Below are 17,514 nucleotides of genomic sequence, written 5' to 3' on the forward strand. Positions count from 1 at the left end.
AATGAAATTCTACAAAAATGAAAACATATAGTGGAGAAGAAAATTAATCGAAAATTCAATTGAAATAAACGTAATAACGGTATTTTAATTTAATGTATTTATTTATGACCTCCACACCATCAGACCATCTCTACCCTCTCTTTCACGACAAATAATATTTGGGATTTACACAGTTCATGTCTACCCTAACACACACATATCCATATATATATATATATATGTATGTATGTATATATGCTCTTTCTTTCATATTCAAATTAATTAACACGAAATAATAATATCAATTTGCCCAATTCAAGCAAGCAAGCAAAATGGTGATCAAATCATTTAGTCTTTAAAAAAATAAAATCAATTAAACCCATTCGAACAGGGAAACTTTCTACTGTCATGCTCACACTCAGAATGCACACTTTAACTATTTATTGCATTGTACAAATATTAGAACAACTGTCTATAAACCAACCTGAAGTCGGAGATCGGATCATATTGACCCGACCTTGTCTGCATTGCACAGAAGGCGACGAATGCTCAACTGCCCTTCTAACCTCAAGAAACCATTTATTCGAGAGTGAGTCAATCATTAAACAGCGTGATCTTTGGGGAGAGTGTCGAGCTTAGGCTCCTACTTTCTTGCAGTAATTTTCGAGCCATTCCATTGTGACACTCTTTGGTCGTTCGAGTGGCAGTCCGAGAGCTCGGTCCCATATAAGCTGATGAACGTAAGCATGTCAAAGAGTCGACAAATGTTTTAAAAGTTATGATATGAATAGATCGAGGTGATTTGGAAGGAAACCTGAGAACAAATTCCGATAGCCCTTGACACGCCGAAGAGAACAGTGTAGTATCTGTCGATATTGATGAAACATTTGACACATAAGGCTATGTAGTTATGGTTTTGGAAAAATTACATTGACCTAGCATTGCATTAAATAATACTCCCTCCATCTCAGCAAGGCTGAGCCATTTTGTTAGAGATAGATACCGTAAGTTATTAATAATAAGTTATGATACAATTTTATTATTTTTTATATAAATAGTATTATTGGTATTTTAAATATTTTTAGGATTAATATGAATATTGTAAATAATAAAATATTATATAATACAAATAAATAAAAAATATATTTATTTATTTATAATTAACTTAAAAACTAGTTTTATAAAATATAAGAAGTTTGAATATAGATAAGGAGATAAAAATAAAGGGTTTTGAGTGGGCCGTGTAAGAAGTTAAAAATTTAATTAAATTGATTTATATTTATTAAATATGTTTAAGATAATAAATTTACTAAAAATATAAATGGGTAATCTTTTGTCGGACAATAAAAGAAAAAGGGGTCACCTGCAGGAGTAATAAGTGGAAATATATATATATATATATAAAAAGCATCATTGTTTAAGTATTATTGCACCAAGGGAAATAGTTTATGAAAGTTACCTTGCTTCAGTTAAACCGTAGTAATTGAGCAATACTCCGCTGTGTGCATCCACATTAGGCCATGGATTTTTCACCTGAAAAAAATGATAATAATAACTTGAGAAATAAAATAAAATTAGGAGAAAGAAACTGAATAAAAGAGATATTTTCAAACAGGGAAGAAAATGCACACTCTTTAACAGCATTCAACTCAAAGTTGAGCTCAACATGTAATTGAGATTTACAAACAAAAGTTACAATCTGTCAATCTATATATGTATCTTTCTCAAATCCAGTTTGCTCAAGTAGGTAAATAATCCAATTAATTTATAAACAATTAATAACAACACAAGATCCCGTAAAATGTAAAGATGATTCTTTTCAAGTTATGAAGCAGAGTGGCATTACCTTGCCAAGTTCCAAAAGAATTGGAGGCACTACTTCATAGAGATTTGAAACCTGCAATGAAAATTCAAGGCGGAATATATTTAATTCATGCCGAAACAAGATGACGTATACATACCATTATTTATAATTTTCGCAAGTATGAAATAATAACCAGTTTAAATAGTGGATCTTCAGGCAAGTGCTTTAGAGCAAACTCTCTTTGGCATGTGTATCTAGGATCCGTCTTGCGGAGAACTCCATGTCCAAAACCAGGGACAACCTAAAACATCAATACAAATGATAGTAAAAACAACATTATTTCAAGAAAGGCAAGTAAACAATGACGTAAATACAAAACAAAGGCAACAGATTAAGAGAGAGGTACATTTCTAGAACACCATCAAGAAGCAAGTAATCAATGTGTAATGTACAGTTGGGGCATATATTATGGAGACCATAGCAAATGTGTGGTGAATAAAAATCATGAGGCTTCGAATTGGCTTAGAGCTTCTATTTCAATACTATTAAACATGAAAGTAAATTGAGACCCGTGTTGGGAGGGAGGAGGGAGAATATTTCGCATGTAGATATTACCTTCCCACTGTTGAGTGTTTTCCAGACATAATCTTTAAGTTCTACTTTGCTGACATTTTCCCCACACTCTTTTACCACGGATTTGATCCACAGCAAAACTTCCTGTAATTAGAAAATAAGAGAGATGTAAGCCTGCAATCATCTGCATTCTCCTATTTATGACCTGCTATATTTGTTTGGTTGTGTTTTAATTTTGGTTTTTGGTTTAAAGAGTAATTGGATTTAATGTTTTGTGAGAGAAAAAAATCATATTTATGGAAAATTGTAATGGTTGCATTGTAAAGAAACTGACAAAAAATTCAAAGAGACCAGAGCCATAACTTCTGTTTTCCTTGCTGTGTCTATATCCCGTTGCCTCATGCATAACATTATGGTGATTTTTACAATTACATGTTGATTCATATCTTCGAATTAATGTATATAGAGAAACATTAGCACACCTGATTAGCTAAGCCATGAAGAGGACCAGCTAAACCATTTAGTGCAGCAGCAAAAGAGAGATAAGGATCAGAAAGAGCACTAGCAACCTGTACAAAATACGATATCAAACATCAGAAAAATATAAGAATTATTAAACGGATGCTGTGAAATCTAAAAATCTATATATGTGCGCAATATAGAGAGGAGGTTATAGATGCAGCTTAAACCGAAGGCAACGAATGATGTATCAACCAACAATAGTATTTGTAAAAGCTAAAGTAAAGGGTGATGTTGCTTACCAGGTGACCAGTATGGGCACTGACATTTCCACCTTCGTGATCACTACATGGAGGAGCATAAATATGTAAGCTACAATAGGACTCAAATTGCAATTGAACAAAAAAATTGCATGAGATTGTAAAATGCACCTATGGATTGTGACATAGAGCCTCATTAGCTCTTGCATGGCTGGATCATCAAACCCTAGCATATGTGAAAAATTTCCTCCATAATCTAGGGAATCATCTGGTGGGATAACTTGCCCGTTTTTGTAAATCCTTCAAATTTATCAAATATATGTTACCCAATATAATTATAATCTGAGTAACCAATACAGGCCTGATTCATGTGAACACAGTATTGAAAGGTTCACATGGACGATTCAATTCAGGCGGACGAAGATATAATCCATTAACCAACCTGCGGTAGACATAAGAAGCTACAATTGGAACTTGAGCAATCAAACTAATACAGTCCTCATATGTGGCTTCCCAATACCTGTAGATACCATATATTGTGAGTTTATAAAGCTATATAACATATTCCCTTTTTAAGGACAAAATCTTTCAAGAACTCACTTAGATTTGTGTATTCCCTTCTCATATGCCTTTTGGAATTCACTTTGGACCTAACGCAAAACATGATGAATATTCAGTTCATACCCCCTTATACTAACAACACAATAACAGGATAGTTTTATGAATTAAAAACATTCTCAGTCTGGAAAACATTTTATTACAAAAATCAATATGGTAAAATAACAGTGTAGGAAGTGATTCGACTCAAGATAGTAGAAACACAAATTAGCACCATCCTTTTTTGTTGAAGAATCCAAATGCACAACAGTGTTGGCAGGGTCAGTAACAAATAGTAGATTTTTTTTATTTTCATTCTCTGCGGGTATGGAATACAAAAATCTGTCATAATAAATATCATGTATCAAAGCTCTTCACCCATGACTATTTTAGACTAGATCAAGCATTTGATTGTTTCAATAAATATTTCAGGAATAGTAAGAACTGGCAAAAATTCAATAAACACACTAATAAATGCAAATGGATGCCATGAAAACAAGCCCTTTTTCATTACAACATTGAATTTTCCTCGAGCAATTTTTTATCCTATCATTGGTATTAAGTTCAGACAAAATATCAGTAAGGAAAGGCATGAGGTACGAATACAAGTAAAATGCAAAAATCTAATTATCTACCTGAAGAGCCATGACACCAGTTGCAAACTGTGTCATGGGATGGGCAGTAATGGGCAAAGCATCAATTGTTTTATATACATGATCTGCAACAACAACCATGACTTTGAGTTTTTGAAGAGAGGAGAAACGAATGTTAAGAACAGAAGGGGGTGATAGACAGATAAGCATTGAAAGTGAAAGTTGAAAAGAAGTTCAGGAAAATGATGTTAACACAGGGAGGACATATATAAGCTTTTTTGTAAACTATGGGTGTAATGTAATGCAAAATTATGTAACAGCGCTGAAACGTTCAAATATTATCATGCATGATTAAGGGCATAACTAGATTCAGAGACAAAAAAATAAAAAACCAACTGGCCGCAGATCATAGAGTCATAGGCTAAGCAGCTGCTAAAGAGAAGCTAAGGGTAACTACCTTGATAAATTAAGTTGGCATAACTAGATGAGTGGCTTACAGGATGCAGTCAAAGATTAAGCAGCTAAAGAATATTTAAGGGTAACTACCAGGAACTTTAGCACGACTCCTCAGCTCCTTCGATAAAGAATCAACTTGCCCTTTAGATGGCACCTGAAGCAAAACAAAAGAAAATAACACATTAACTTTTGTGGAAGATTATAGAATATAGAGCATAATCAAGAAAAACAGACCATGCCACTCTTTTAAATTGTGGACTTAACCGAACAAAATATATCATTTCAAACTAATAGTTTCAACATGTCATAAGCTGAATTGAGCATAGCAAGAAGCAATGGAACAGAATAACATGTTAGCAACGCACTTTTCCTGTTAACAGAAGCCAAAGAAGTCCTTCAGGTAATGGTTCCCCTCCAGGCTTCGCTGCAGGCAACGATTTCTGACACTCGGGAATTGACAAGCCCCGAAAGCGAATTCCCTAAATCAGAGCATAAATCACTGAGAAACGCTGCAGGAGTGTTTAAGAAGTAGAATCATAAATAGCTCCAATGGATCTGTACCTCTTCAGGATCAAGTAAAGATGTCTCCCACAATAACCCTGTCATTCCTCTCATTCCACCAAGTACCTTAGGAAATTTACAAGTATATCATTTAACACCTGAATAATCAGTATAACTAATGCATCGATTAAATAGAAGGGTATCCAGAAGTAAAACACACGCACGCACCCATACACACCATATCAACAGTTATATTCCCCAGCTGAACGTTGCCATGCTGTGATTTCAGTTTCTTTAGGCGCTCCTGAGACAGTAAATATGAATTGGTTAGTCATTATATAAAGATTACCAAGAAACAAGGCCCCTCCACTGTTGATGGTTGGTCTGTTCATTGCACAAACAATAGACTCATACATATATATATATATAGTATTTCTATAAGTATTTAGAATTTATCCTTGGAAGAATTGATAACAGACTAAGAGTTCCACATAGAATCAAACAAATTGGATCATGGAGATGTCATCTTACTCTGTGATTGCAAAACTCCTTGCAATTGATATATAAAAAATATAGAATTATAAAACAAGGCAATCTATGTAGTTGGGGGATGAGTAAATCTACATGAACAAAATTTAGAATAGTTGAAGACAATGTTGAGATGGTTATCCTTACATACTAAACGAGATCAAAACAAATAAATAAATGCATTAGCTAGAGCGTGGAAGTCTAATCAACAAATGAGAAGATGAGACCAACATACAAAGAAAACAGACACTCCACTAATAGTAAAAGGAAAGTAAGAGACCTAGAACAAATGGGTAGAAAACAGTAAAAGAGACATTTTGATTAATCCTAGACAATAGTTTCTGTCTTAATAAAAAATAATAGGAACATGCAATCCACATAGCCAATCCAATGTACTAGGATTAAATCTTAGATGGAAATGAGGAAGACATCAATTTCATTCTGCAATTCGACCAGAACGCATACAGAACTGGATTTTGAGACCAGAATCAAATAGACAAAGGATGAATTGTAATCATCATATAGTGGCTACTCTCAATTCTTTTCATCCAGGACAATTACCTGCTGTTGTGGTATCAATTCCTTCAGCTCCGAATACAAGTCCTGTAGATAAATACATTAACACATGAGAAAATATTAGCTTAGTGATCCAAGGATGATAAAGACTGTAAAACCAAACAAAGCACATGACATATCAAGAAAATGAAAACATCATAACATTAAAATGCTCTAACTTCGATAAATCCAGTTCCCAATTCTTGCAAGTCAGCACAGCCACAACTAGGCATTATGTTGAGTCCCATTAAAGAATAACATGCTGTTCAATTACTATTATGAATATACATAATCCTTAATTTTGATATACTTGACACGGCACTGAAAGAGATAAACATCAATCTCAAATATGTCACTTTCAGAAACATTGACTAATGCACACAACCATCGAAATTGCCACCAATCCATATCGACAGTCGTCAAATACCAACATAAACAGAAATTGCTTACAACATCTGTGGAGGTTTGGACTTGAAGCCAACGTACAGTATTGCAGAAACCTGGCTGCTGAACCTGTTAAATGCATACAAACATCCATCAATTTTCTTTTTTCATCCTCATTTTTTAAAAAGCAACAAAAAAGAGATGTCATAAACATCCAGATCAAATGTAATCTTAAGTTAATTTTTGTTATCCTTTTACAAGGCACACTACTTACACTGCGAGATCGCAGCCTGGACAATAAAGAAACGCCCTTATAGAACACCATTGCTCACAATCACCAAACACCCTGCAGAAACAAGAATATAAATCACAAAATCAAAATCACAAGCACAGCCGCAGGCAGAGAAATTTAACGCCGCATGGCGCACACCAAATTGATCGATCTACAGCAGATATCTGAAAGATATTATCAAAACACGAGACAAGTGAATACTTACAGATTAACGATTAAAAAGCAGGAAAACGAGATTAATAGATAAAATTTGATTAGCAGATGATGAAGAAGGAAAACCTAGAAGAGAAAATGGTGGATTGGGATGGGAAAAAGGTTCGAGAGAGAGAGAGAGACGTGGACAGATTCGCTAACAGTGCGGAGGCAGAATTGACCAACGCGCAGCGCCGCTAGTGGTGGTGAATAGCCACTTTAGGAAATGTAAAGCAATGGCGTGTTTGGGAATTTTAAAAATAAGAATATTGAAATTTGAGGAATAAATTACTCACTGTTCAAATTAAAATGATATTTTTGTAGTTTTATTATAAATTAAAAAGTACACTATTTGTTTCATTTAATTTGTCTATTTTTTTATTTTTATTTGTTCCACATAATTTATTTTTTTTAAATATATAATTATACACTTTAATCGCATTTTAAAATTGATAATATATAATTTTTTATTTCAGTTTTAACTTATAATTATTTTTAAATCAGAGTTATTTTCACTCATACTCTTTTTAATTATTTATTTACTAACTAAACAATACCTAAAAATTCAGTGTCTAAACTAAGATAGACAAATTAATTGGGAAAAGGGAGTAATATTATTTCAGTTCCATAAAGTTAGCAATTTTGCACCTAAATTTGTAATATTAGTATTATACTCCTTTCGTCCATTTATAATTGTCTTAAAGTATATTTGCACGATTTTTTAGGTAATTATGTTTTTTTTAATGAATTGACAAATTAATTTATCCTTTATCATAAAGTAGAGATTAAAAGTGATAAATAAATGAAGAGTAAAAAGGCAAAGTTTGTGTTTAAAAAAAAGAAAATAGGACAATAGTTATTGGACGTCCCAAATAAAAAAATAGGAGATTAATTTTTGGACGGAGGGAGTATTAGTTTATAGTAAAATAATAATAATAATCTTATTCGATTATGTGATATAAAAGTAATGATATGTAATATATTATAAGTTGTAAGAGTATTAATTATGTTAGATAGGCAGTACAATTACTAAGTTACGAAATATTATCCTTTTTTTTAGAGGGACAGGAAAAAATAGTATTTTTTATGTATAAAATAATTGTATGTTTTTAATTTTAAGTAAAAATTAAATGGTGATTTGATATTAGTATATAATTTATTTATTTTTTTATAAAATAAAAAAAGAATAGTTTTCAGTGGAATGGACAATAATAATAAAAAATGATATTTTGAATTTTAACTAAAAAATATTATTTTACTTTTTATTTTTATTTTCCTTCAATGCAAAAACAAATAAAAATTGAAAATTATTATATTTAAGTTTTTATTGTTTAATTTTGTTAATTTTTATTAAATTTACTATTCTGATCTAATAAAAATTACTATAATTAAATTACTATTAAAATAAAAATTAACTAATTAAATATTATAATATTTTTTTTTAATTCTTATTTCACTTAAATTTTCTTCTATTTAATTTCTAGTTTTCTTCTATTCAATTCATTCTTCCCTTTTTTTTTCTCTTTTCTTTTTCTTTCAATCGATTGAGTTATCTATATTATTATTTATCTACAATTATATTTATAAACTAAACACACCCTAAAATATGTACGTTAAGGAAATTTCAAAATTTTGAATTTTAAAGATGAGTAAAATTTGACTATTTAATATTTCCTCTGTTCCATTACAATAGTCTTGTTTACCATTTATTTTTATCCGTCCCAAAACAATAATCTCATTTCTATAAATAACTATATCACTATAAAACTACTCTTACTTTTTCATTATTATTACACAATTGCCACTACTTTTTACACTAATACACTTACAAGAGCAAAAAAAATTTTTACCTATATTTTTTACCCACTACCACTATAATATCAATATTCCTTAAATCGAACAGAACTCAAACTATAATTTTGAGACGGAAGGAGTATAATAATATTTAAAAAATATGTACACATATTAATAAATATAATAAAAACTTTAAAAAGTTTTAACAAGAAATTTCTCCAGCGTTTGCCTTTATCAACTAATCTTATTTTTATAAAAATATCATATTAAATATTTAAATTTTAACTATTTATAAAATTATTAAAATATTTCAAAATTTTCAAATTATTATCTAAATAAAACTCCACATCGTTACGAATTTATTGCTTTCACTCAAATGAAATATTTTTAATTATTCTTTTAAGATGTGAGAGTTGCAATAATTATTTTTGAAATGTAATCCAAATAACATTTCAATTGAACTTAATAGTCCGCAAACAATCGCCTATAAAAAAATGATGAAATTGATATAATAAAGTGATTTGTGACTATCACATAATCAAACCCTCGAAACAATTTTTTGATTGAGTTTCTCACGTTGAACTAGGATTGTACATTTTATTGAATTTTAATTAATGTTTGTAGGAGGTCTGATCAAACGTATGAACATGGTGAAGAGTTGTGGCCCATTAAGCATGAAACAAATGATCTATTCTATTGCGGTTCAAATTAGATCAAGTTGGCGTATTTTTGAGGAAACATCGATTCTAAGGATATGCTTGAGATGAATAAGGAGATTTTAGGAGAATTGATTAGGACAAAATAGAAAAATCAAATTATGAAATTATTGAGAATAATTTCTTTTTTTTTTCATTTTGGGTCTTGTTGTGAATGTTGGATAGAGAAGTAACTATAATGTACATAAAAACAAAAAGGAGCGTAAGAAATGAAAGAGAGAATTGAGAGGGGACAAGGGAGTTGTGTTTGCATAGGTTGTAAGGTGAAATTTTGTGGGAGAAAACTCTATGTGAGCGAGAGAGTGAAATTTTCAAGGGCAATGATACATTCAACAACTTTGTAAGCTTGATTCATTCTTTCTTGAATATTAATTTTTCTGGGTTGATACCTCGAAATATGGTATTCGATGGTCGAAATTGGTTAACTATTATTTTTTTTTTTATTGCTATCAATCAGAGTGCACACGTTGTTTGAGTTATCTACGAACTATCCATGTGCAGTCGAGTTTATCTGGAAATATTGTGGTGTTGTTGTTTTGTGTTTGTTGAATTTAAAAGGGTTGAGACCAACAATTGGTATCAAAGCAGGCTTCTCGATGTTTTGAGAAGAGATCCATAACTATGGCCGGAAAAGAAGGCAGCTCAATTACAAAGTCTCCTCTACTTGATAGAGAAAATTATCAACACTTGAAAATAAAAATGAAAATTTTCATCATGTTCCTTGGAGAAGACGCGTGGGATACAGTTTTAATTGGGTGAACTCTTCCATAAAAGACGATCATGATCGGATGAGGAGCGAAAAGAAAAACATATTAGATTTTATTGATGTGATTGAGAAATAAAAGTACAATACACTTCAGAAGAAAAGACCCTCTTAAATGCAAACTATCAACGGTGTTGATCAATCCTTCTATCAAATCATATCAACGTGCAATATGGCCAAAGACGCTTGGGACGCACTGCGCGGTACATTTGAAGGGGATGATAAAGTTAGGCGATTTAAGTTGCAGATAATAAAGAGAGGGTTTGACAATTTAGATGAAGAATCAAGAGTCCGTGTTTGAGTACAACAACATATTCAAAAGCGTTGTAAGTCGTGCTCAAAGTCTAGAACTTGTGTATGGGAAAAGCAAGTTGGTGTTTAAAATAATGCGCACTACATCGGAGAAATTCTACAACAAGGTATCTACTCTTGAAGATTTGGAGAAAATTAAAACAATGTCTTTGAATGCTCTCATTGAAACTCTGCAGACGTATGAAGTGAATTACACTAAGCAGAGCACCAAACGGCAAATTGTTTTTTCAACAGAATAAGTAAACTCAGATGATAAACTTGGTCTAATCTCAAAAGAGTTATCTAAGATGCTTTAAGGCAAAAAGCTTCAACCTTATAGAGAAAAAATCTTCTCTTGGTGGTGTGTTGAATAAAATGGTAGAAGTGACCTTATATAGGCACTCCAACTTTAGTTTAATTTCGAGTCGAAATCGCCAATATTTAATGATTGGTAATCGCCGGGCATAAGTTTGGTAATGTCTGACCATAAACATCACACATAATTTTTGGTCATAAATATATTACTTGAATTTGCAAATTTCAAATAATTATTTATCATACATGTATTTAATTATAATTTTTTTGTGATATATATTTTTTAGGACTTCAACAAAATATTTTGTTGTTTCAATTTGACTTTGGAGCATAATAGACTTCGTCAAATCTAGCATTCACCAAATTCAAGTCTAACCCATGACCACGACCAAGACTTTGAGCCTGAGACATAACTCATGCTCGTGTAGTTGTGTCATTATCTGGTCCGGGCATGTGACACGCACGTCTGTGGCTTACTTGTATTCATATGTCTAACCACACTATCAATAACCATCATACAACACACATGCATTTTAACTCACCGAATAATCGATTTCGAAAATTATGAATTTAATTTAAAATTAAATTCAATCGATTAAATAATTAATCAATTTTCCAACAGAAATTTAGTTAATTGTAATCGAAATATTTCTTTGTAATCAATTTTTCTTGTCTTTGTAAGCTCCGACTCTACCTTTTAATTTTTCGAATTGATTTATCTAGTCTTGTAAACACGTTCCAGTCTTGTCGGATTCGATTTCTCTAATGAACACATTTCAATTTAGTAGAAATTCCAGCTAACTGTAACTTTTTTGAAAAATATATATTTGTTAGATTCTAACTCCGTTTAATTCGTTTCAAATGAACAAAAATCAAACATAGAGAATTTAACCATCTAAACATACTGAATTTAAGTGAAAATAAAATGATACATATGGAAGATGAGGTAGACGTCGACTTTGGTATCGAAAAAATCTTCTCGATAGTGAAAAAGAGCAGACATCAATTTCAGCCAGCACAATTTTTTTTGTGCCGGGCCAATCTGACCCGATTTCAAACCACCGTGCCAGCTAACATGGCCCAATTGCAAATCGGGCTTGGAAAGGCCAGCCAATCTGAGCCCGCCTAGGTGTGCCTTGTCAGACCGTTTTAAATTATTTTGTTTATTCTTTAAACTTTGAATTAGTTTAGAATAAAATATATTTAAATAGTAGAAGTGAAAAATTGAATTAGAATTCAACCCCTAAGAACTTTACCACGAAGCTATGTTTAATTTTATTTAAATAGTAGAAGTGAAAAATTGAATTAGAATTCAACCCCTATGAACTTTACCACGAAGCTATGTTTAATTTTTCTTAATTTAAAAATTAATATATATATAATTTATTTAAAATTAAATATTAATTTTAAAAATCTGCGGGGCCTGACACGGCGCAGTTCATTAACGCGCCGGGCTATGTACGGTTCGAAAATTTTTAAACTTATTTTTTGAGGTTTAAACACATTTTTTTTGTACCGTACTCGAATCGACTTTCGAACCGTATGTATTTTTGCCATCTCTAATTAACGGTTATTTTAGCAAATTGACTAAATAAACAGTATATTTATTTTTTATTACACTTGACTATATTATATTGGATAGAAAAAAACGGAAACAAAATATTTAAAGCATGTTTACATTCAATTTATATTATTCCCAACATTTAACAATTACGATAAAAAATTATTTTTATTTTTATAAATAATCTAAAAAGAAAATTAAAAAAAAATTATAGTATTTATATAATTTTCAATAAATAACAACAAAAATTTCACAATTTTATAAACATAAAAGAATAATCCAGCAAAAAAACCACAACCAATATTTACTTTAATCTATTAAAAAAAAAAAAAAAAAAACTATTTTCAAACCCACCCAAAAAAATCGAAAATTTGTCTGCGAAGATAAAAATGGTAACCGCAGCGATGAGTTTTCAACAGAGAGGCGGGAGCTCTGCGTCAAATGCATTGATTTCAGAGAGCAGATTTGGAAATTGATCCATTCCAATTCCATTGATGATAAACGCATCCGAATCTTCCAGAAAACTCAGAAACAGATCTGAAATCATCTCTCCTTCACAGAAATCTTCCTTCTCCGTCTTCACTCTCTCTGCGCTCCGCTCTGATTCCGAGCTCGTCGACGGCTTGTTTCCACGCGGCGAGGCATTATTATTATTACACCTCAGGTACGCTCTTCGATTGATTTCTGCGTCTGGTTTACCGGTAAGTCTCTGGACAAGCTCTCGGAAATTTTGCACATCAGTCGTTATGATTTCCGGTTCGATTAAGTGAATTATGCGTATCTTTGGCTTCAATTTCGAAATCCTGTGCGATTTGTGGTTAACCAGCGGCTTGAATCGAGCTGCATCTCTGTCAAAGGATTTAGGTACCATTTTTGAATTTTCCTTATCCTTTCTTCGTCTTCTTCTTCAATGGCGCTGATTAGAATATGGTTTCCGTGATGATCGGTAGAGTTGTTTGGTTGTTTATTCTTGTGTAGATTGATTATTCCATATTTATAGTACAGATGTTGCAGAAACAGCAGCAACTAGATACCTCAACTTGCTCCAAAATAAATAAATAAATTTCAGAATGCCTCTTAGAAGTAATGACTAGTTGATGATATTGTGAAGTGGTTGATCTTTAGATTTAGCTGAGTAAATACACCTAACGTAAGATTGAACAGTTCTTTGCTCGGGGTAATATTAGGGTGTGTTTGTTCGGGTTTGAAATTTGAGTTGGGATTTAAATAGTAAAAATTTTGAATTTGAATAGTTGTATAATCTGATATAAATAAGTGTTGATGTGATGTTTTGAATGTAAAATTAATTTTTAGTATAATATAAAAAATGAAAAATATGTGTTTGATTTAATGTTTTTTAGGTTAAAAAATTGGATGAATAGTATAAATCCAATTCAATCACCCAAACAAAGAGTTTGATTTTTTTTTAGGCTTGTTTATATAAAAGTTTTTGAAAGTTAAAATTTAATATTTGATCATAAGAAATAAATACTCCCTAAGTTCCAATTTAAAATATTTTTTTTGACCATTTTCGGTTGTCTGATTTATTTAAATTACAAACATATCATTAAACATACAATTATTTTATACAGAAAGTCAAAAGGTAAAAATGTCAAAATTTTTTACACACTTCCAATAACCAATAAAATATTATTATTTTTTAATATATTACAAAATTCCAAAAGGTCCATTTCAAAAGGGACAGAGGAAGTATTAATACTCCTTCCATCCTATGTAATATATATGTATTACTGTAGACACGAGAATTTAGGTAAAGTATAATTAGTAAGTAATTAAGAAATATATTAGTAAAAATAATTATTATTTAGTAAAAATAATTATAATTTAAGATTAACATAACTAAATAGTTTAATTAAGATTAAAAAAAATTAAATTTTAAATTTTAAAATATGATTAAAGTGTATAATTAATTTTCCAAAAAAGGAAAGGACAAATTATGTGGGATTGACGAAAATAGAAAATATGAACAAATTATGTGGGACGGAGGGAGTATAATCTATTTTTTAAAAAAATAATTCCTCCACCCTGTATAATTTTTTTCCTTTTAGCTTAGATACATATTAATAAATAATTAAGAAATATATCAATAAAAATAATTATGATTTAATAAAAGTAATTATAGATTTTAAAATAGCTAAATAATTTAATTAAAATAAAAAGAATTATAAATTATAAATTTTAAAATGTGATTAAAATATATAATTATGATTTTTTTTTTTTTAAAAAGACAATTATTTAAGACGATAGAAAATATAAAAAATTGACAAATTAAATAAAATAAACTAATGTATATATATATATATATATAGTATCGATAGGTATTGCTAAATATTATTTAAAATTTTGTATATAAAATAGAACTTAAAATTGTATACGTATGAATGAAAACAACGTGCCACTAATACTATTTACATATGCATGTGGCTTATTTGATCATCATCTATGCAGAGCCTTATTGCAACTGCATTTGAACACAAGTTGTAGCCACGCGCACACGGACACACACGCACATATATATATATATATATATACTCCCTCCGTCCCAGATAATTTGTCTCTATTTTTTATTTTCGTTCATCCCATATAACTTGTCTTTTCTATTTTTGGAAATATAATTATACACTTTAATCGCATTTTAAATTTTAAATTTTAAATTTTCTTAATTTTAATTAAACTATTTACTTATCTTAATCTTAATCTATAATTATTTTTACTAATACATTTCTTAATTACTTACTAATTATACTTTACCTACATTCTCATGTCTACAGTAATACACCCATATCATATGGGACGGAGGGAGTATTAATTTTTGGTGGCAAAACTATAAATTATTCGTTTGTTTACTCAGTATTTTTATATAAATTGATTTTTTTATGTGGTACGAGGAATTGAAATTGTATTTAGAATATATATGTATATATATGCATAATGAATGAAGCATTTTGTATCTTGTATAAAGTTTATTCTATAATTAATAAGGATGTGTTTGTTTAGGGGATTGGATTAAATCTTCACTATTTATCCTATTTTTTTTTCCAAAAAATATCAAATTAAACACTTATTTTTTATTTTTTATATTATACTAAAAATCAATTTTACATTCAAAACATCACATCAACGCCTATTTATATCACATCATATAACTATTCAAATTCAAAATTTTTATTATTTAAATCCCAACTCAAAATCCAAACCCCCCAAACAAATACATCCTAGCATGTACGGAAGTTTGTACTTTAGTTTGTAGTTATGTTCATGTGAATTGGATTATGATGTTTTGACTTTTGATTTAAATAATATTTTATATGATATTTTATTTGATGAAAAAGTAATTTTTTTTTAAAAAAAAATAGAATATGATAAAAATATTAAAAAAAATGTGTGTTTTTTTAGTTTGATTTGAGAAAAATTAATTTGAATTTGATATTAAAATAATACTCCCTCCATTTCGTATAATTTGTCTTTATTTTATATTTTTGTTGTCATTTTTTTTAAAATATAATTATACATTTTAATCACAATTAAACTATTTTTAGTTATCTTAATTTTAATTTATAATTATTTTTACTATATAATAATTATTTTTACTAATATAATTTTTAATTACTTACTAATTATATTTTACCTAAATTCTCACATCTCATATTATACAAGACGGAGGAAGTATTTGATATAATATTCTGTGAAAAAAAAATAATGATATATTTTATTTTATTTTTTGAAAAATACAAAATCCAAATAATAAAATAATAATAATAATAATAATAATAATAATACAATATTTGGGTTAAAGAAAATTATAAAATAATAATAATAATGCAACCTAAGTCAGAAGTTATTATAAAATAAATGAGTTACTTATTATTTATATTATTAGCACCAACATGGGATGCAAGTGGATATTTAATAATTTAGGTGAATGCACCCAACACAAAATTAAGTTCGTTAAATATGAATTAATATTGAATATGAACTTGTTTTCAAATTTCGTTTTCTAACTTAATTATCAATAAAATAAAATAAAAAAGTGTTATTTTTTATATAAAATATTTAAAACATAACAAAATAAACATTTTTATAGCTTCCAATTAATGACTAACAATAAAATCCTCAAAAATTTAATTTATGATTGAAGTTAAAAAAAATAACAAATAATAATAATAAAAAAAAATAAAAAACAATATGTTTAATTTTCCATTTTACATTAAATATAATTTTATCTAAGTATATATATTGTATTTTTTTAATAATATTAATTGGAAAGTATGTTAGAATTCTTTTTTTTTTTATTGAAGAATAAATATATTTTTTTTTTTCATAAAAAAAAGTACAAGTAAAATAATTCAAAAAAAAAAAAAAAACCTTAGAAAGTATTTTTTTTGTTTGTGATTTTATTTTAATTTATATTACTATCCAATTTATTTTTTTGAACAATATTATATATATACTACTTCCTCCCATCTTTTTCTCCATTAGTTCTATTTTTTTTTTCATCAGATTTATTTATCCTTTTAGAAAAGATGATTATATATTTTAATTAAAAATTAAATTTTATAATCAATAAATATTTTATTTTAATTAAATTAATTATTTTATTTTAAAAATAATATATAATTATTTACATTATGTAACCATTTTTTTTATTAACTATTTAATAATCATATTTTATCTAAATTTTTATATTTAAAAAAATCGAATATAAAAGGTGAGACTAAGAGAATATTTATTTTTATATAAAATATTAGATTAACTAATTATTATTTTTAATTTAAATATATCACAATAACATATATATTAAAAAAATAAAATACAAGGGCTTAAAAAATATATAGGCAATTCAAAATCTTCCCCACCTTCCACTTGCTAATATTTTAATC

At 28.9% G+C, this 17,514-nt stretch overlaps 2 protein-coding genes across 4 annotated transcripts; both read right to left on the reverse strand.

Annotated features, from left to right (window-relative positions):
• Nucleotides 1–312: 312 nt before the first annotated feature.
• LOC127261857 (citrate synthase, mitochondrial) lies at nucleotides 313–7,402 on the reverse strand. Of its 3 annotated transcripts, none has more exons than XM_051290289.1 (20): nucleotides 7,261–7,402; nucleotides 6,964–7,035; nucleotides 6,756–6,818; nucleotides 6,312–6,353; nucleotides 5,461–5,526; nucleotides 5,283–5,348; nucleotides 5,087–5,200; nucleotides 4,812–4,875; nucleotides 4,308–4,390; nucleotides 3,676–3,725; nucleotides 3,518–3,595; nucleotides 3,247–3,375; nucleotides 3,118–3,160; nucleotides 2,839–2,925; nucleotides 2,399–2,500; nucleotides 1,977–2,084; nucleotides 1,826–1,876; nucleotides 1,439–1,512; nucleotides 794–845; nucleotides 313–710 (listed from the first exon to the last, which is right to left on the reverse strand). In XM_051290289.1, the coding sequence occupies exons 2-20, from the start codon at nucleotides 7,012–7,014 to the stop codon at nucleotides 615–617; spliced, it is 1,419 nt and encodes a 472-aa protein (XP_051146246.1). In that variant the 5' UTR covers nucleotides 7,015–7,035; nucleotides 7,261–7,402; the 3' UTR covers nucleotides 313–614. The 3 variants fall into 3 exon arrangements, with proteins under 3 accessions (XP_051146246.1, XP_051146254.1, XP_051146238.1); XM_051290297.1 differs by having other exon boundaries at nucleotides 6,964–7,145; nucleotides 7,261–7,388; XM_051290281.1 differs by having other exon boundaries at nucleotides 7,187–7,376.
• A 5,494-nt stretch (nucleotides 7,403–12,896) lies between these two features.
• LOC127262669 (VQ motif-containing protein 25-like) lies at nucleotides 12,897–13,884 on the reverse strand. Its single transcript, XM_051291472.1, has one exon. It carries the CDS (start codon nucleotides 13,482–13,484, stop codon nucleotides 13,026–13,028), a length of 459 nt encoding a protein of 152 aa, XP_051147429.1. The 5' UTR covers nucleotides 13,485–13,884; the 3' UTR covers nucleotides 12,897–13,025.
• Nucleotides 13,885–17,514: the final 3,630 nt, after the last annotated feature.

Source organism: Andrographis paniculata, unplaced genomic scaffold (assembly GCF_009805555.1).
Source record: "Andrographis paniculata isolate CXL003 unplaced genomic scaffold, ASM980555v1 Contig15END, whole genome shotgun sequence".
Lineage (NCBI taxonomy): Eukaryota > Viridiplantae > Streptophyta > Magnoliopsida > Lamiales > Acanthaceae > Andrographis > Andrographis paniculata.

What these genes read in the sequence shown, in the direction of transcription:
- LOC127261857 (XM_051290289.1), bottom strand. Translation starts at nt 7,014, where the DNA reads ATGGTGTTCTATAAGGGCGTTTCTTTATTGTCCAGGCTGCGATCTCGC. An exon ending in TCCAAACCTCCACAGATGTT is followed by an intron (nt 6,354 to 6,755) that starts GTAAGCAATTTC and finishes ATTTATCTACAG; the next exon opens with GACTTGTATTCGGAGCTGAA. An exon ending in TTCATGGCTTAGCTAATCAG is followed by an intron (nt 2,501 to 2,838) that starts GTGTGCTAATGT and finishes TTCTAATTACAG; the next exon opens with GAAGTTTTGCTGTGGATCAA.
- LOC127262669 (XM_051291472.1), bottom strand. Translation starts at nt 13,484, where the DNA reads ATGGTACCTAAATCCTTTGACAGAGATGCAGCTCGATTCAAGCCGCTG.